Consider the following 20,395-nt stretch of genomic DNA (forward strand, 5'->3'; position numbering starts at 1 on the left):
ATCTAATCAAATTATCAATGAACTCCCACTCAGATAGACATCCCTCTAGTCATCTAAGTGAAACATGATCCGAGTTAACTAGGCCGTGTCCGATCATCACGTGAGACGGACTAGTCAAGATCGGTGAACATCTCCATGTTGATCGTATCTTCTATACGACTCATGCTCGACCTTTCGGTCCTCCGTGTTCCGAGGCCATGTCTGTACATGCTAGGCTCGTCAAGTCAACCTAAGTGTATTGCGTGTGTTCCGAGGCCATGTCTGTACATGCTAGGCTCGTCAACACCCGTTGTATTCGAACGTTAGAATCTATCACACCCGATCATCACGTGGTGCTTCGAAACAACGAACCTTCGCAACGGTGCACAGTTAGGGGGAACACTTTTCTTGAAATTATCATAAGGGATCATCTTACTTACTACCGTCGTTCTAAGCAAATAAGATGCAAAACATGATAAACATCACATGCAATCAAATAGTGACATGATATGGCCAATATCATTATGCTCCTTTGATCTCCATCTTCGGGGCACCATGATCATCTTCGTCACCGGCATGACACCATGATCTCCATCATTGTGTCTTCATGAAGTCGTCACGCCAACGATTACTTCTACTTCTATGGCTAACGCGTTTAGCAACAAAGTAAAGTAATTTACATGGCGTTATTCAATGACACGCAGGTCATACAAAATAATAAAGACAACTCCTATGGCTCCTGCCGGTTGTCATACTCATCGACATGCAAGTCGTGATTCCTATTACAAGAATATGATCAATCTCATACATCACATATATCATTCATCACATCTTCTGGCCATATCACATCACATAGCACTTGCTGCAAAAACAAGTTAGACGTCCTCTAATTGTTGTTGCAAGTTTTTACGTGGTTTGTAGGTTTCTAGCAAGAACGTTTCTTACCTACGTATGACCACAACGTGATTTGCCAATTTCTATTTACCCTTCATAAGGACCCTTTTCATCGAATCCGTTCCGACTAAAGTAGGAGAGACAGACACCCGCTAGCCACCTTATGCAACTAGTGCATGTCAGTCGGTGGAACCTGTCTCACGTAAGCGTACGTGTAAGGTCGGTCCGGGCCGCTTCATCCTACAATACCGCCGAAACAAGATACGACTAGTAGCGGCAAGAAGAATTGGCAACATCAACGCCCACAACTGCTTTGTGTTCTACTCGTGCATAGTAACTACGCATTGGCCTGGCTCATGATGCCACTGTTGGGGATCGTAGCATAATTTTTATTTTTCCTACGCTCACCAAGATCCATCTATGGAGTATACTAGCAACGAGGGGAAAGGAGTGCATCTACATACCCTTGTAGATCGCGAGCGGAAGCGTTCCAATGAACGTGGATGACGGAGTCGTACTTGCCGTGATTCAAATCACCGATGACCGAGTGCCGAACGGACGGCACCTCCGCGTTCAACACACGTACGGTGCAGCGACGTCTCCTCCTTCTTGATCCAGCAAGGGGGAAGGAGAGGTTGATGGAGATCCAGCAGCACGACGGCGTGGTGGTGGATGTAGCGGGATGTCGGCAGGGCTTCGCCGAGCTTCTGCGAGAGAGAGAGAGAGGTGTAGCAGGGGAGGAGGGAGGCGCCCAAGGCTGTGTAATGTTGCTGCACTCCCTCCCCCCTTTATATAGGCCCCCTGGGAGGGGGGGCGCCAGCCACAACCCATCTAGAGGGGGGGCGGCGGCCAAGGGGGGAGACTTGCCCCCCAAGGCAAGTGGGGCGCGCCCCCCCCCCCTAGGGTTTCCAACCCTAGGCGCAGGGGGGAGGCCCATGGGGGGAGGCCCAGCCCACTAAGGGCTGGTTGCCCTCCCACTTCAGCCCATGGGGCCCTCCGGGATAGGTGGCCCCACCCGGTGGACCCCCGGGACCCTTCCGGTGGTCCCGGTACAATACCGATAACCCCCGAAACTTTCCCGGTGGCCGAAACTTGACTTCCTATATATAATTCTTCACCTCCGGACCATTCCAGAACTCCTCGTGACGTCCGGGATCTCATCCGGGACTCCGAACAACTTTCGGGTTTCCGCATACTCATATCTCTACAACCCTAGCGTCACCGAACCTTAAATGTGTAGACCCTACGGGTTCGGGAGACATGCAGACATGACCGAGACGCCTCTCCGGTCAATAACCAACAGCGGGATCTGGATACCCATGTTGGCTCCCACATGTTCCACGATGATCTCATCGGATGAACCACGATGTCGAGGATTCAATCAATCCCGTATACAATTCCCTTTGTCAATCGGTATGTTACTTGCCCGAGATTCGATCGTCGGTATCCCAATACCTTGTTCAATCTCGTTACCGGCAAGTCTCTTTACTCGTACCGTAATGCATGATCCCGTGACTAACGCCTTAGTCACATTGAGCTCATTATGATGATGCATTACCGAGTGGGCCCAGAGATACCTCTCCGTCACACGGAGTGACAAATCCCAGTCTCGATCCGTGCCAACCCAACAGACACTTTCGGAGATACCCGTAGTGCACCTTTATAGTCACCCAGTTACGTTGTGACGTTTGGCACACCCAAAGTACTCCTACGGTATCCGGGAGTTGCACGATCTCATGGTCTAAGGAATAGGTACTTGACATTGGAAAAGCTCTAGCAAACGAAACTACACGATCTTTTATGCTATGCTTAGGATTGGGTCTTGTCCATCACATCATTCTCCTAATGATGTGATCCCGTTATCAATGACATCCAATGTCCATAGTCAGGAAACCATGACTATCTGTTGATCAACGAGCTAGTCAACTAGAGGCTTACTAGGGACACGTTGTGGTCTATATATTCACACATGTATTACGATTTCGGGATAACACAATTATAGCATGAACAATAGACAATTACCATGAACAAAGAAATATAATAATAACCATTTATTATTGCCTCTAGGGCATATTTCCTACATTTTCAGTATTACTATGCGTTTGTGGTTTGGTAGTACCAGTTTGGTGTTTTGAATGCGTCTATGATGTCTAAAAACATGCAAATGTAGTTGATCAGTCATGGTTAGTGAAAGTTATCATTCTTTCTCGTTTGGCTTTTTGGGTTTTTTGCATTGCTAACTGTATCAGCTAGCATGATAGTTTGTACGCAGCCGTAACCTTACGGTTTTTGCATGTGATCGTTTCAACTTGTTTTCCATAGTTTGCACACAATACAATATGTGTGGACTAAAATGTGTTGACTGAACACGGAAATATACGCGATGGCAGACTCAGTATAAATAACATGGCATATTCAGTAGAACTAACATGGCAGATTTAGTAGAAAAGGCATGGCAGATTCAGTTGAAACAACATGGCAGATTCAGTAGAAAATACACGGCAGATTCAGATGAAAAGACATGGCAAATGCAGTACCACACACGTGGCAACTGCAGTCATTGATTCATGGCATTTCCTTTCAGATTCTGATGCCCCTCAAGATTCATTCTCCCATTTTTACAAATTTATAAGATCTAGCTTGCAAAATATGTCACCAACAGCCAAGTCACAGTGCTCCAATGTTGCTTACGGATTGCCCGCCCCTTTCTTGAATCTGCAATCCCGATTTGTATCTTATCTCTTTTGGACGCCCCTTTGTGATGGAACGGGGCGAGTTCCTGACCTTGGTTTGTGTGCTTGTTGTTCTAGATCCTACCTCCGAGTTTTCAGATGATGGCCCCGTGGACGAAGGTACGCTTGAGGTGCGGGGGAACCTGTGTAAGGCTTCCTCAGCTTTCCTCTTCTTGATCTCATCAAGCTCTCTTTTCAGGGCCTTCCTGTGTTTTTCTGCGACCCTTGCTGTCTCATCACTCTTGCACGCTTCATCAATTAGTTCAGCATAGTTCTTTGTCAACACAACGTGCCTCACGGCTTCCATGGTTGGCTCTGGTCTCTCGTCATGCACAGCCAAAAATGCATTTGATGTTTGCGGCGCCAATGCGTCGTCAGCGTCCCAAGTCCATCGCCGTCGTATGAAATGGCGGGGCATTCGTGTCACCGCGTTCATGTCCATTACTTTTAGTATGTGACAGCACACAATCCTGTCCCGTTCGAATTTGCAGCATTGGCAGTAGTATTCGCCTTCGCTTATCAAGGCCTTCACAAAGTAGTTCCTTCCTTTGTCTGGGTCTTCAGGTTCTGAATCCGACATGCCCAAGAGAGAACACACCTTGAACATATGTTCGTCCACCTGGTAAGCCGTGTACATGTTGGCACGCTTTATTTCTTCCTGGAATCTGCAAGTTTTGTGTGGTTTTGTTAAAATCTTGTGTGATGTTTTTTGTAGCACCTTATGTTGTTGTAGGCTGTAACGTAGGAAAGGCATCTAAAATGAATGATGGCTATGGCATCTGCATGATATTTTTTCACATGGCAAATGCATAACATTTTTAATTGGCATGTGCATTCCATACCATCATGGCCAATGGAAGTACAGTTCATTAAACATGGCAACTACAGTTCATTAAACATGGCAACTACAGTTGAGTAAACATGGTAACTGCAGTTGAGTAAACATGGCAACTGCAGTTCATTAAACATGACAACTGCAGTCATTAAACATGGCAACTGTAGTTGACTTTACATGGCAATTGTATAACATTTTTAATTGGCATTTGCATTCCATACCATCATGGCCAATGGAAGTACAGTTCGTTAAACATGGCAACTGTAGTTCATTAAACATGGCAACTGCAGTTGCGTAAACATGGCAACTACAGTTCATTAAACATGGCAACCGCAGTTCATTAAACATGGCAAGTGTAGTTCATTAAACATGGCAACTACTCTGTACATATCATGGTTGCTCTGTACTCAATGGCTACTTTCAAAATATCATCACTTTCAAATAAGCTTTTAAACTGCATTGCATTCTACATGGCACCTACTACCTTCATGCTTGTGCAAAGAAGACTGTAACACAACTGACTTACTTGTTAAAAATCTTGTTGGCATATGTCTTGCTCGTCTGCCTCTCCATTGGTAAATATGTTAGCAATTTAGGCTGCTTGAGCGCGGTGTTTGCTTCTTGCTGTAGCTCAGCTCCCAGTATTTTCTGTTGCAAAGCTGTGTACTGCTTGGCAAACTGGAGCAATGAGTTGCCAGGGCTCACGTACCGCTTCAAAACAGCATTGAACCCCTCGCTGCGCTGCGTAGTCTGCAGAAACGGGAAGAAACACTGCATGAAGTAGGCCGGCACCCAGTACATTCTCTTCTCCCACAGGCTAGCAAGCGTCTCGTTGTCTTGGACTTGATATGTTTCAATCATAGCCATCCAGCTCCTTTCAAACTCCTCCACTGTCAAGCTGTGGTCCACGCACAACTCGAATGCCTTGTGTAGCTCTGGACGGTCAGCAAAGAACGGTCATAGCGTCTCCTCAGCCTTCTTTATAATGTGCCACCTGCAGTGCCTGTGCACTGCCAACAGAAAGACCTCCTCTATGCCTACACGCATGCTAAAATCCTGGTCTGCTATTATGTTCATTGGAGCAAGTCCACCCATGCACTCCAAGAAGGTCTTGAATAGCCAAGTGTATCCATCCGTGTCTTCGTTCCGAACGAGCCCGCATCCGAACTGCAATGACTGATTGTGGTTATTTATTCCTATGAATGGAGCGCATGGCATCTTGTACATATTAGTGAGATATGTCGCGTCGAATGAAATGCAGTCTCGGAAATGTTTGTAGGCTCTTCTTGCAGCACCATCCACCCAATACATGTTCCTGACACGGTCCTCATCGTCCAATCTTATCCTGTAGAAGAAATCTGGATCTTCTTTCGCTTTCTCATCGAAGTAGGCTATCGTGGCTTCTATGTCAGCCAACCTGCTTTCTCTATGGTACTTTGCCTTTAGGTTTGTGACGTCTACTGGTATGTAGGGCATGCTACTCAGAGTCCCATTTTTGCTGTGGATGAGGGATAGTATCTGGACCATTCTTGATGGACCGACGTTACAATCATGTAGCAGCTTTATGAATTTCTTCTCGAGGGGGGTGAATCCTCTATGGGCGGTCAGAAATTTTACCAGGTCAAACTTCTTTATGAGTTCGTGGTTGTGCTCGTCAAAATATTCAGTGACCACCCAACGTGCTCCATCTACGTTCAGCTTACACCGGACAGGGCATTCCGTCTTGACAATGATACCTCTCTTTCGTTCCGGAACGACAGGCGCAACACCTTTACCCTTCTTGTTCCTTCGTGCCTTGTAGCACCTCATCTCACCTCTGCTATACTCGTTAGTTTTTTTTAATTTTCCTATGGTATTCGGTGTTGACCGCAAACTCATGGAACTTTGCATATGTCTGGTAGAATTCCTTTGCATCTTCAAACGAATCAAATCTCTGCCCAACATACGGTGGCTTAGGCACCATGATTTCTGATTGCCCATCTTCTGCATCGTCTTGTGCTTCGTCATTAGTTTTATCATTCACTTCAGTATCGGCGGCTGTTTCATCTGCTTGAGTGTTGCTTGTGCTGGTGTGCAAAGGTGTGCTTGTCGGCATTGCTGGAATGATTGCCATTTCCAACACTGACTCGGCATTGTTTGTGGCATGATTGTTGGCTGGCTGGTGGAACGCTTCTTCCGTGCGCTCAGAGCTTCCCGCAGTAGATGTCCCCGCGCCGCTGTTCATTGTAGTTGAAGGTCCTGCAATAAAAAAACAGGGACGAGCGTAAGCACTTTGCTTGAATGGCATGTTTATCGTAACGAAATTCATCAACTGCATGTGATTTGGCATGACATCATTCACACAGCAAGCCGTGAACCTACATATGGCCATGCATGGCAACTGTAGTTCTCCAGTCATGGTAGCTACAGTCCAACACACATGGCAACTACTGTTGCCAAGACATGGCAACCAGCGTCTTTTAACATCAAAACTTGGATTCTATATCCATGGCAGCTACAGTCCAACAAACATGGCAACTACTGCTGCAAATACATGGCAACCAGTATCTTCTAGCATGGAAACTTGGATTCTATAGCCATGGCAGCTACGGTCCAACATACATGGCAAATATTGTTGCCAAGACATGGCAACCAGCACCTTTTAGCATCAAAACTTGGATTCTAGGTACGAGCTCACTAGGACAAATGCGATCAATCATGAATGTTGCACACAATCATATAGCAATTGGCAAATTCTGAAGACAATAGATGACTTTTTGCCCGCTACCACTTTGTAGCATTTTTGTTTGTTTTTTCCACCACCACCGTGACAAATCCACTTTTCCTCCCATGCTTTTTTCCACAAAAGCAATGCACTACTGTTTTTCTGGTTCACATTTTTTTACCTTGTTGTGCCGCATGTGCTGATCGTATCTGGTTTGTCATTCCAATTTGATGTGCTCTATCTGCAATAGCGATGTCCTGCAACTGTGAAGCTTGCCATGAGACGTTTGCCGACGTGGTTCCACCGTAACAACCTGTGATCATGTTAGCAGTCGGTCAATGCATGGCAACTATAGTTTGTTCAACATTGCTCATGTAGCGGTGCATCCATGCCACACATTGTTTGTTCACACGTGTCGTCCACAGTTGTTTTAGACATCTGCAATCACATTTTATGACACATGGCAACTCCAGTTGTCCAGGCATGGCAACTGCAACTGTCAGGCATGGCAACTGCAGTTGTCATCTATGTTCCTTCTCCTAACTCACTGTCCACAACTTCACTTTATGGACTCACCTGTGTATGACGTCGATGGCAGGTACATGATTGCCGCCTGATGCCACGTGCTGCATGAAGGTCCTACATTTTTTCCGACATAACTCGTGAGTCTTTTGCTATCCTTTGCAAGTTTAATTTTCATGTCCACACCAGTATGTTTCTTTTCGTATGCGTTACCTTGATTTGCCACATTAGCTACTTGAAGTTGGTTGCCCGTACATTTGTCAGTGTTAGCGCCCTGTGACTGAACTTGCCATGGCGCCCTCCTGAATGTGTTTTGGTCATAAGAACCTACGAAAAATGACATTGTAGGACATAAGTAGAATGTCATCTTCATCGCCGCGGACATGGCAAATGTTCTTTTTTTGTTATCATGCATCGTACCGATGCCCGCGTACTGCTCTAGTAGTGGCAGCAACGGCCCTGCAGAAATGAGTTGACTATACTCTGTTGCATCCCAAGGAGGCGTTTCCGGCCTTTGAGAAAACCAAGGATCAGTGCCGTCTTCGTGATTCATTCTTCCGCGTTTTGTTTCTACCAGTGTGTTTTCAGTCACTGCATGAACAAGAACGCATCAACAATCCGCAAAAAATGCATTCTTTGTTGTTTGCACGTAGAATATAACACGGCAATCTTATCACATTTCCTGCATAGGCAACCAACACATCATGGCAAGTAGGACATGCACATCTACTCTCTTTTCTGAAATCTGGGTGCCAGCTATCATTTTGAAGCGATGGCAACAGCCACTAAAATAGGATGGCAAGCAACAAGATAACATGGTGGCAGTTAACGGCAACGATAGGTGGCAACTGATGTTAGACACAAGTGGCAATTATTTTTCCTACCTCCATATGCCAAATTTCTCCTTTCTCTCCCTATTTTTAGTGATTCCTATGCATCCTTCATTACCAACTACTCGCACCAAGCCAACCAAGAATCTTAGCTCAACTCTAGCATAGTACATGGCAGATGTGACGTATGTTGGTTGGCAAATGCGAATACACACAAATCCGTGGGGTGTTTTGCCCCGATAGCGTGGATCCAGTCGCCATCTTCGTTGGCAAATTTGCAATTTCAAATTTCTAGCCAGAAAAAGGACAAGAAACAGAAGGAGATCGGAGATTCACCTGTTTTTAGCTGGTCGTCTTGGGAGGGCGGGGTTGGGGGTGGTTAGCGGTGGGAAGGCGCTATGGATTTGCTCTGGTTGCCATGATGGAGGTAGGGGATCGAGAGGTAGGAGAAGACGGTGGCGGGTCGGCCTGGGGATCGAAAGGAGGCCGGGATGACTGGCATGCTGGGTCGTGCGGGCAGCGCGGTCGTTTGCCCGGACGTGTGGGCGATTTTGCCACACACCGGACGTGCGGCCTGTGACTGCGTGCGTCCGGACGCGGTCGTGCGGGTGGGATCGTCTCCGTACCACACAGGGCGTGCGGCACAACCACCCGATACACCACACGTGTGGCAGTTATCGGCGTCCTTAATTTATGATTCACTGATGACATCTATTTTATTTTTGTTTTTTGGCAAACATAAATAAATGTTTTGAGTGCTTGTAAGTTTTCATTATCATATCACATCTGTGGAAGTCGTGGCAAAAAATATAAAATCGGCGCTTCAAAAAGCTTTGGAAAGTTGCATCTTTGGAGCATTAATTTTGCTTTTTTTGCCATGACTTTCACAAATGTGATACCATGATGAAAACTGGCAAGCTCTCAAAACAGTTCTTAATGGTAGCCACAAAACAATTCAGATTTTTTTTCTACATAGTTTTTTATTTTACTGTTCATTCATGCTCATTTGAACCTGAGCTAAGAAACTCCATGCTCGTAAACACGGACAAAACTGATAGTATAGCCCCACCACGTAGCAGACCCATATTAAGAAACATCAGTGGACAGCAACGCAACCTGTCCTCGGCGCGGCGAAGCGCGCGTGATCCACGTACCTAACCATTCCACAGCCCGTTTGGTAAACACTTGGACAGGGGAATGGGAGTTTGCACAAGGATGTTTATGGAGGGATTAGTCATGGGAAGTAGATTTTTACTCCCATTCCCTTGTTTGGTATACGGTGAGCATTGGCGTGGGATAAAACTCTGCTCATGAATTAACAGGGTACCCCCTGAGAAGAAATAGGTGGGAATTGGCTTTCTCAACTCCCATTCCCCTTCCCACTTAAACTCTCATGCCCTCTAATCAAACAGTGGACTTTTAATCTCCTCACCCTTCAACTCCCATTCCCCATCTTGAATTCCCTCGAACCAAACACGCTGTAAAGAAAAGATTGATATACCTAACCTACAGTCCGTACAGTTCGTCCACTTTGCGCCGTGGCACGTACCTGCTCCCGATGGCCGCCGCCGACCCAGTCCGCGACGGGCAGACGGCCCTCGCGCTCCGCCTCGTCAAGCACCTCGCGGCCGCGGACGCGGACGCCGCCGCTAAGAACGTCGCGTTCTCGCCCGTATCCATCCACGCTGGCCTCGCGCTGGTGGCCGCGGGTGCGGGCGGCGCCACGCGGGCCCAGCTGCTCAGCTTCCTCGGCGCGCCGACGGCGGACGGCCTCGCTGCCTTCGGTCGCCTCGTCGCCGACCGCGTCCTGGCCGACAAGGCGGGCTCTGGCGGGCCGCGCGTGCTCTTCGGCGGCGGCGTCTGGATCGACGCCTCGCGCGGCGGGCTCAATGAGGCGTTCAAGGAGGTCGCCGCCAAGTCCTACAAGTCCGAGACCCGCACCGTCAGCTTCATCGATGAGGTTAGTAGAGGCGATTGTTTGTGCTCTGGAACCCTAACCTCCTACTCCAGCCAAATCTTTAGTAGAATTAATATGGATCAATACTCGAGGCAAATCTGTAGTAGAATTAATATGGATCTGTGGACAATCATGAACGGGATGTCGTTGAACATTTTTTTTCGACATGACAAATCCTAACAAACAAGGCAACAATCTTCTAGTTTTTATTTATTTTTCTTTGAGAACGTCTTCGAATTAATCTTAATCAAATCATTAGAAACAATCTTCTAAACTTATTTTTTCTTTGAGAACATGTTCTAATTAATGTTAATCAGCTGGCCATTGGGTGAAAGAAACGTGTGTTTACAGTTTCACGTAAACTTCTGCACATTTGGTATAAACTGAACTGAAATCATATTGATGGTTACTGTATGTTCAGCCGGAGGAAGCAGTGGAGACGATCAACCGCTGGGTGAAGAAGGCGACCAACAACCTCATCGACTCCATGATCTCACGCAGCGACATCACCGCCGACGCCAACCTCGTGCTCGCCAACGCGGTCTACTTCAAGGGCAGCTGGCTCAATCCCTTCAACGTTTGCCACACGTCATCGGGCAAATTCCACCGGCTTGATGGGAGCCACGTCGAGGCAGCGTTCATGTACGAGCTCAAGACCATGTCCATCTCGTGCATAGACGTTCCTACTCACTATGAAGGTAGTAACATAGTCTAGGGAAGTGTGTAAGTTACTAGCTTATGTTCTTGCCCATTGTGACCAGCCTTAGTAGGAGGAATCTAACATCCCACCTGAATTAACATGCAGAGAGCAGAGAAGAGATATGTAACAACCAGCTTCCTCAACTCCCTAACCTCCAACCAAAAAATGGATTAAATGTTTCGTACATCGTACCCCTCAATTTCTCATTTTGTGCCACTAATTCCCTCCAACCAAGCAAAGCCATAGGTGTAGTATAATCCAACAGTGTTGGCGCACACAAAAGCATATGAACTCAACAAACACGATACATTTTCGGAAGGAAAAAAATAGAGTGATCTGCTCGTGGTGGGAAGTTCATAACAAAAATAATGTTTCATGACAAAATCCTGAAACATCTAGAGAAAGAGTAAATTCACACAAAAATAAATGTGCAAATATGCATTTACCTTGAAGATGTATAGAGCATCAGAAGCAATACTGAAGTTGTCTGTCAAACAAAAAAGAATCAAATTTGGAGCTCAACATACTCAAAAAATAGCTCAAAGCTTTGGATTTTGACGTGCGAGCCCCAACTATGGGAACACATGGGTCTTTGATCGCCCATCACAATCTGGACCATGTTGCGGTCACTCGTTGCAACATAGACCATGTTGCGGTCACCTTTTTTTTAGACAAATGTTGCGATCACCTTCAGCTTGCATGACGTTGCAAAACACATGGGCCTTTGGTCACCCGTTGTGTTAGAGTTGTGTCGAATATTGTGTACAAGATAGGTTACAGTTGGACTTGTAGTTGTATAGTGTTTAGATATGATATGGAGTCGTGTCCTAGGAGAACTCTTGTATCCTAGGTCTCTCATATATAGCGGGGATAGACACACGATGTAACCTATGCCAACATAATAGCACAGGAACGGAAGGGGGAGCCGGCGGCGTGTGCCGGCGGCCTGTGCCGGCGCCCGGGTGGCCGGTGTGCGGTATTGTGATGGTGTCACGGGGAGGAGCGCCCGTAGTCAGGCCCCAGGGATGTAGCCATATCGGTGAACCTCGTTAACAAATCTTGGTGTCGTGCTCGTGTGATTGTTTGGTCCTCGAATGATCGACGGTATGCCTCGGATTTATTCTAACAAGTGGTATCAGAGCTAGGTTGATTGAAGGTTGCTGGATTGTTGATCTCGAGGAGAAGCGAAAGAATTCATGGAAGCAGTCGAGTTGGTCACGTGTAGCGACGGAAAGTTTCCACTTGCGGTGAAGATATTTTTGCTTGTGCTAGCGATTGGAAGCGGCGACGGCTTAATGTGCGACAGCAGCAGGCATCTAGGGCGCGCTTGGATGGGCTGGCAACGGGCCGGTCGGGTGCTTGTGGTAGCTTCAGGCAGCGTGGCCGACAAGGCTAGGATGTGGTCAGGTGCGAGCTGCAGGCACGGCGGCAGCCCTTGCGTGGTGTGCACGTGTGATTTGTTTTGGAAACAAAAGAAGACAGAGAGAGGCACGAGAGCAGATCGATTTGGCAGAATAATCCATCAGCGATACAACATTGAAATTAGCGGCAGGCTTTGACAAGTAGCACTTGCATCGGGTTGTGTCTGACGGCAAGCAGAACATCAAGGCAGCAGTCCATTGGTTTTTTGGTGAAGCATGAGTACTAGTACTGGAGCTCTCGTGAGGGGCAAATTGTGTTTATTGCTGCTTGCACACGCGTAAGTGTACTACAAGGAGTTTGGGCTTTGCTAAATGCACGCGGATTGCATGGCATAATTTCTCGAAGCTTGGATATATTTCTCTCGCAGGGCTAGCCATACAAAGAATCATGGCGCTAATGGGTACCGGATTTGAGGTGGAGAAGTTTGACAGGACTGGAAACCTTGGGTTATGGCAGACATGGGTGAAAGATTGTTGGTGTGACAGGGATGCTTGAAGGTGTTGCGGGAAGCCAAGCCAGCTAAGACGGAATTATCATGTGATGGATGGAAATTCACGGAAGACGATTTGGGAGCCTCGACCGTGTCATGTAGCCGGACAAGTTCGGCTGGGTCAGACTAGATAGTCTGACGGATCGACGTGTGTCGGTTGGAACAGAAGACAGTGGTAGGATCGGCGACATTGACATACGAGCGTGAAGCTGATAGTGACCGACTTCTGGGACGTGGAAACACGTGGCGCATGCCCGAGGCTTGTGCGGCTTCGACAAGACTATGGCGCGGGATTGATTCAAGATGGTGTATACATGGAGCTTGAAGTCGATGAGGCGCGTGGGTGGACTGATCATCTACCATGGAGTTGTTGGAAATATGCCCTAGAGGCAATAATAAAATGGTTATTATTGTATTTCCTTGTTCATGATAATTGTCTATTGTTCATGCTATAATTGTATTAACTGGAAACCGTAATACATGTGTGAATACATAGACCACAACATGTCCCTAGTAAGCCTCTAGTTGACTAGCTCGTTGACCAATAGATGGTTATGGTTTCCTGACCATGGACATTGGATGTTATTGATAACGGGATCACATCATTAGGAGAATGATGTGATGGACAAGACCCAATCCTAAGCATAGCACAAGATCGTGTAGTTCGTTTGTAAGAGCTTTTCTAATGTCAAGTATCGTTTCCTTAGACCATGAGATTGTGCAACTCCCGGATACCGTAGGAATGCTTTGGGTGTACCAAACGTCACAACGTAACTGGGTGGCTATAAAGGTGCACTACAGGTATCTCCGAAAGTGTCTGTTGGGTTGGCACGAATCGAGACTGGGATTTGTCACTCCGTATGACGGAGAGGTATCTCTGTGCCCACTCGGTAATGCATCATCATAATGAGCTCAATGTGACTAATGAGTTAGCCACGGGGTCATGCGTTACGAAACGAGTAAAGAGACTTGCCGGTAACAAGATTGAACGAGGTATTGGGATACCGACGATCGAATCTCGGGCAAGTAACATACCAATGGACAAAGGGAATTGTATACGGGATTGATTGAATCCCCGACATCGTGGTTCATCCGATGAGATCATCGTGGAACATGTGGGAGCCAATATGGGTATCCAGATCCCGTTATTGGTTATTGGCCGGAGAGGTGTCTCGGTCATGTCTGCATGGTTCCCGAACCCGTAGGGTCTACACACTTAAGGTTCGGTGACGCTAGAGTTGTTATGGGAAATAGTATGTGGTTACCGAAGGTTGTTCGGAGTCCCGGATGAGATCCCGGACGTCACGAGGAGTTCCGGAATGGTCCGAAGACGAAGATTTATATATGGGAAGTCCTTATTCTGTCGCCGGAAGTGTTCGGGGGTATATCGGTATTGTACCGGGGCCACCGAAAGGGTTCCGGGGGTCCACCGGGAGGGTCCACCTGCCCCGGAGGGCCCTATGGGCCGAATATAGAGGGGAACCAGCCCCTAGGTGGGTTGGGCGCCAAACCCCCTAGGGCCCATGCGCCTAGGGTTGGGGGGAAACCCTAAAGGGGGCGCCCCCCTTGGCTTGGGGGGCAAGCCTCCCCCCCTTGGCCGCCGCCCCCCCTCTAGATCCATCTGGAGGGGGCCGGCCCCCTCTCCCTTGCCCCTATAAATAGAGGGGGGTGGGAGGGCAGCCGCACCCCTGACAAGGCGCAGCCCTCTCCTCCTCCAACTCCTCCTCCTCCGTAGTGCTTAGCGAAGCTCTGCCAGAGAACCACAAGCTCCATTGCCACCATGCCGTCGTGCTGCTGGAGTTCTCCCTCAACTTCTCCTCTCCCCTTACTGGATCAAGAAGGAGGAGACGTCCCCGGGCTGTACGTGTGTTGAACGCGGAGGCGCCGTCCGTTCGGCGCTAGATCGGATCTTCTGCGATTTGAATCGCCGTGAGTACGACTCCATCAACCGCGTTCTTGTAACGCTTCCGCTTAGCGATCTTCAAGGCTATGAAGATGCACTCCCTCTCTCTCGTTGCTAGCATCTCCTAGATTGATCTTGGTGACACGTAGGAAAATTTTGAATTATTGCTACGTTCCCCAACAGGAGTCATGTTGAAGGTGGAGCTGGATTGAGGGGCTACGGCGTAAGTGCACAGAGAGTCGAAGCCTATTCGGCAGTGGGGAAAAAGCGAGGGACACGTAGCTCGGACTGGAGCCCAGTAGTCTGATGGAAGCGTGAAACTCGTCATCGGTCGATGATGATCGGTGGTACTCTGCAGTGGGGGTTGAGTGGTGTGGGTTCGTGACCCTTGAGACTCGACCGAGACAGCGGAGGCTCGACGCGGTAATAGCGGTGAGGCGTGTGGTATGCACGGGGCATGGAGACGGGCCAGGGCTCTAGTGGTCATACATGTGGTGAGACAACTGCGAATTTGACTCGGTATGACTACAAGCAATGGTGAAATTCCTTCAAGTTTCAGACATGGCGGTCAAGAAAGGAGCAGTGATGTTGAGTTCAGGTAACTTTTATGTGTGACACCCAATATGTGAGTTGTTCACTTTCACGCAGGTCAGTGATCGGTGTGTGATGGCGTTGACGGATACTCTGGAAGTTGGGAGCACGGACTAGAGTAACAAGGAACTTAATTTTGCTCGCGTGTTGACTGTGGTCAAGAAAAGAAGGGACTACAAGTTACAGGTGGAGTCACATGGAGTCTTTGGAGTAGCAGCGGTGCTCATGGGATAAGCTCAAGTTCAATGTACATGGAAGTTTGACGCATTGACGAATTCAAGGTGGTGAAGAATATTCGCCAAGGTGAAGTTTGTTAGAGTTGTGTCGAATATTGTGTACAAGGTAGGTTACAGTTGGACTTGTAGTTGTATTGTGTTTAGATATGATATGGAGTCGTGTCCTAGTAGGACACTTGTATCCTAGGTCTCTCATATATAGCGGGGATAGACACACAATGTAACATATGCCAACATAATAGCACAGGCACGCAAGGGGGAGCCGGCGGCGTGTGCCGGCGCCCGGGTGGCCGGTGTGCGGTATTGTGATGGTGTCACGGGGAGGAGCGCCCATAGTCAGGCCCCGGGGATGTAGCCATATCGGTGAACCTCGTTAACAAATCTCGGTGTCGTGCTTGTGTGATTGCTTGGTCCTCGGATGATCGACGGTATGCCTTGGATTTATTCTAACACATTGCAACATGGACCACGATGCGCTCACCTCCAGTTTGCATGACGTTGCAAAATACATGTGGCTTTTGTCACCCATTGCAACATGGACCATGTTGCGGTCGCCTCCAGTTTGCATGACGTTTCAGAACACGTGGGCCTCTGCAAAACACCGTTCACGCGTGGTGAGGGCACGTTGCCACCGCAAAATAAGCAATGTTGCAACCCCCAACGACCTCTACAACCATCATGCATCGGCGAGCACCCTTACAGCACTGATAGACACACGTGCGGCTTCGACGAGATCCCACTTGCAACACTAGCAGCAGGTAACATGCTTGCATCACCCTCAAGCAACACTGGTCGACGATTTCGCATAGCATTCGTCGCCTCTCACCAGCACCTCTTACCAGCAGTGTGTGCAAGAGTTCCACTACCGAGTGAGAGAGAACAAGGAGGGAAGGTGCATGATTCTTGGGAGCACCAGTTCATCGAAGGGGATGGCGCTCCGAGGAGAAAGAGGCAACGCTCCCCGAAAGGAAGGGGCGCTTGGGGAGAGAGGGGCAAAGGGGATCGAAAGGAAGGAGGCGGGAGGCTCAGCTGGGCCGGGAAGATAAGATAAAAAGGGCATAAGCGATGTGTTTGTCCCACGGGGACACATGGAGTAAGGGGAAGGAGACAGATGATACGTGAGAATCAGTTGGTCTAAAAGAAGCATTTTCCTAAATAAATTTGTTGTTTTTTGTGTATACATGGGTTGTATATGCGTTGGACGCTCACAGCAAATCTATGGGTTCACTTCATATTATTTTTTAAGAACAACATTCTGTTAACTTCAATTGAGAAATTTTTCTGCTTTTGTATTGTATAATATTCTGTCACATGCTTCATATGTTTTATTTTTTTAAAATTACAAATCGAAAGCACTTTACATTTACTTTAGCATTAGGTTCTAGTTATTTTATTTTATTTTATTTTATGAAACACAGTACAGAAGCATGGCCCAGGGCCTATTTACGTAGAAAGCCCAATTAGAAATAACCATGTAGGTAGTAGGCTCAGAATTATCTAACCCACACACCACTGGAATACTATATACTCCCTCCATTCCAAAATATAGTGCGCCCACGCTTTCTAAGGTCCAACTTTAACCATAAATTTAACCAACGAGACCGACTGCGGCGCAAGAAAAAATTATATAATCGAAAACTTCTTTCGAATACGAATTTACTGGTATAATTTTTGCTCCCGTCACAATCCGTCTCATTGGCTAAATTTATGGTTAAAGTTGAAGCATGGGAATAGAGAAAACACTATATTTTGGAACGGATGGAGTACTGTATATTAGCCTTAAAAACAACAGAAAACAGCACTCGAATCTCAGTCGTCGTCGCTGCAAGGAGAGAGAGAGAGAGAATCTAGTGCTACCCCAATGGCGCAAATCATCGACGGCAAGGCCATCGCCGCCGAAATCAGGCGCGAGATCGGCGCCGAGGTCGCCGTGCTCTCGTCCGCCCACAACATCGTGAGCCCCTATCCCACCCGACGCCGCAGCTGGACCAATCGACCAGCTGTGGATTGGGATAATGTCCGTGACGCTGATTTTTTCCTTCTGTCGCAGGTGCCGGGGCTGGCGGTGGTGATCGTGGGGAGCAGGAAGGACTCGCAGACGTACGTGCAGATGAAGCGCAAGGCCTGCGCCGAGGTCGGCATCCGCTCCTTCGACGTCGACCTCCCCGAGGACATCTCCGAGGCCGCGCTCGTCGCCGAGGTCCACCGCCTCAACGCCGACCCCGCCGTCCACGGTATCTCCTCCGCAGTCGAATCGGATATACAGTAATCTTCCTTTCGTGGTACTGGGAGAACATGGATGCTGCGTTTGGCACTGTAATTCACTCCTGTGTCAGTCTGCTTGTGCCGTAGATGCAGTCATTCCTAGCTGGTTTGTTCAGATGAATTTGGAGATGGTTAAATTCGGTCCTGGTTGCACTCGAGATCACGCCTTTGTGGCTGGGATGCCATTCGTTTACTGCTTGGGATTGCCTGGCCGGATTTGCTCTTCAGTTGACTTAGCGTGAAAGGATAGAGAAGTCTGATCCTGTTTATTCGTGTATAGTTCAATCCTTTGAAATGGAACGTTGTTTACTGGGCGACACTCTGTTTTCAGGCGTCCTGGGTCCCAAATTTTAGCCCGGAATGGCATCAGTACTCACCATTATGTGTGTTTTCTTTCCCAATTTCTGAGAGATTTGCTTGATTGGGAATATAATTCTGAACTGGAACATTGTTTCACGGGGTGATACACTTTGGTTGTTCTTAAGTTGTTTCAGGCGTGGCGGAGCCCAAAATTTTGGCCCAGAATAGCATCAGTACTCATCATCTTGTGTGTTATGTTCCCCAGTTTCTGAGGGATTAGCTTTGATTGGGAATGTAACTTTAAGTGGTCGCTTCACTGGATTAGGCATGGACTTTAGTTATTTCAAGTCACCTGTGAAGAGAATGACATGCCCTAGTTCACATCAGCACAATGACTACTATTTGGGGGAATTATTGCTTCGCTGATGGTTGGAATTTCTGTTGGGCGCATGCTTGTAAATCATGCATTCATGTTAGTGCCTAGTTAGTTTTGTTCTCATGCTCTTGGGCCATAGGAGATTTGTTACCTGACTTCGATCACCATCTCTAGCTTCTGGCACAAGCCATCAGTTTCCTTAGAGAGCAAATATGAAGCTATAGGGCACAAAATGGAGCTTTGGTCGATCAGGTTGTCTTTTTGAAATGTGGTTGCCAGTTTCTTAAATTTTCAGATAAGTACTATTTTGATATGATTTACTTCGTTGCTAGAATGTTGCTTTGCTAGCTCTAGGCTCTACGCTTCTACAGTCTGATATTTGGAATTCTTATTCCTACATGTAGCAAAGCTTGTATACTGACTCTATTGAGTATTTCCTTTTGCACCAGGAATTCTTGTTCAGCTTCCATTGCCCAAGCATATCAACGAAGAAAATATCTTAAACCAGATCTCCATTGAGAAAGATGTCGACGGCTTTCATCCTTTGAACATTGGCAAGCTCGCAATGAAAGGCAGAGATCCACTGTTCGTACCTTGCACGCCAAAGGTATCGATTGCAACACTTGAGCACGGCATTTCTCAACACTGGTTTGACTGCAGTTTTCATTTGTAACATCTTTGCCTTCGTGTCTTTGTTCACTTATATGAAGGGATGCATGGAGCTCCTGTCACGAAGTGGCGTCACTGTAAAAGGAAAACACGCAGTTGTGGTTGGGCGTAGCAACATCGTGGGTTTACCAGTATCCCTTCTCCTGCTGAAAGCGGACGCGACCGTGTCGATCGTGCATTCACGGACCCCAAATCCCGAAACAATTGTCCGTCAAGCAGACATTGTCATTGCAGCAGCTGGCCAGGCCATGATGGTACATTATTCTGCGGCGATAAGCCCACCCTATTTTATGGTGTTGCTTGCCTTAATTCTGACTGCTGTGTTCTCTTGGCTGTTAGATCAAGGGAGACTGGATCAAACCAGGCGCGGCGGTCATAGACGTCGGGACAAACTCCATCGACGACCCAACCAGGAAGTCTGGGTACAGACTCGTTGGCGATGTGGATTTCTCGGAGGCGAGCAAGGTCGCGGGTCACCTGACTCCGGTCCCCGGAGGCGTCGGGCCGATGACCGTGGCGATGTTGCTGAAGAACACGGTGGACGGCGCCAAGAGGGGTATAGTCAGCTGATTTGCTGCGTGATTTGGTATGTGGGGATGATGTTGTAACTGGGTGCCTAGACTAAAATCGGTTCCCCATTTTGTCATGTCTTGCGCTATTTCGAGATCAATAAACGACGCTCAGTCGCTCACCAGTTGGGGTGTCCTTTTTTTTTGGCAAACTAAAACCCTGCTTTGGCTGGCGCTCTTCCCTACATACGCAGTCGCCGCTGTCGAGGCAGGGACGAAGCAAATCCAGATGCGCTCGAGATAGAATAGGTGTGGCCTCTGAGCACCTCTCTGCTCAGCAACCACACACCGAAGCCTGAAGAAACCACGGGAGCTGATTAACCCCTTGCACGGGCACAAGGCACCGCACGTGGATAAGGCGATTTGGCGGTGGTGGCCGCCTGGCCGGTGGTACGTTCGGCTGGGGAAAAAGAAGAAGGTG

General features: G+C 47.8%; 2 protein-coding genes across 2 annotated transcripts; both read left to right on the plus strand.

The window, feature by feature from the left end:
• The first annotated feature begins 1,587 nt into the window (after positions 1-1,587).
• On the plus strand, positions 1,588-20,118 carry LOC123180526 (bifunctional protein FolD 2). Its single transcript, XM_044592592.1, has 6 exons — positions 1,588-1,599; positions 17,628-17,749; positions 17,846-18,029; positions 19,186-19,343; positions 19,447-19,659; positions 19,745-20,118. The coding sequence occupies exons 2-6, from the start codon at positions 17,657-17,659 to the stop codon at positions 19,973-19,975; spliced, it is 879 nt and encodes a 292-aa protein (XP_044448527.1). The 5' UTR covers positions 1,588-1,599; positions 17,628-17,656; the 3' UTR covers positions 19,976-20,118.
• Positions 9,942-11,344, plus strand: LOC123180527 (putative serpin-Z5). The gene is made up of 2 exons (XM_044592593.1): positions 9,942-10,456; positions 10,875-11,344. The coding sequence occupies exons 1-2, from the start codon at positions 10,055-10,057 to the stop codon at positions 11,166-11,168; spliced, it is 696 nt and encodes a 231-aa protein (XP_044448528.1). The 5' UTR covers positions 9,942-10,054; the 3' UTR covers positions 11,169-11,344.
• Positions 20,119-20,395: the final 277 nt, after the last annotated feature.

The sequence above is a fragment of the Triticum aestivum genome, chromosome 1D (assembly GCF_018294505.1).
Source record: "Triticum aestivum cultivar Chinese Spring chromosome 1D, IWGSC CS RefSeq v2.1, whole genome shotgun sequence".
Classification (NCBI taxonomy): Eukaryota; Viridiplantae; Streptophyta; class Magnoliopsida; order Poales; family Poaceae; genus Triticum; species Triticum aestivum.

What these genes read in the sequence shown, in the direction of transcription:
- LOC123180526 (XM_044592592.1), top strand. Translation starts at nt 17,657, where the DNA reads ATGGCGCAAATCATCGACGGCAAGGCCATCGCCGCCGAAATCAGGCGC. An exon ending in TCTCGTCCGCCCACAACATC is followed by an intron (nt 17,750 to 17,845) that starts GTGAGCCCCTAT and finishes CTTCTGTCGCAG; the next exon opens with GTGCCGGGGCTGGCGGTGGT. An exon ending in CGCCGACCCCGCCGTCCACG is followed by an intron (nt 18,030 to 19,185) that starts GTATCTCCTCCG and finishes CTTTTGCACCAG; the next exon opens with GAATTCTTGTTCAGCTTCCA.
- LOC123180527 (XM_044592593.1), top strand. Translation starts at nt 10,055, where the DNA reads ATGGCCGCCGCCGACCCAGTCCGCGACGGGCAGACGGCCCTCGCGCTC. An exon ending in CCGTCAGCTTCATCGATGAG is followed by an intron (nt 10,457 to 10,874) that starts GTTAGTAGAGGC and finishes CTGTATGTTCAG; the next exon opens with CCGGAGGAAGCAGTGGAGAC.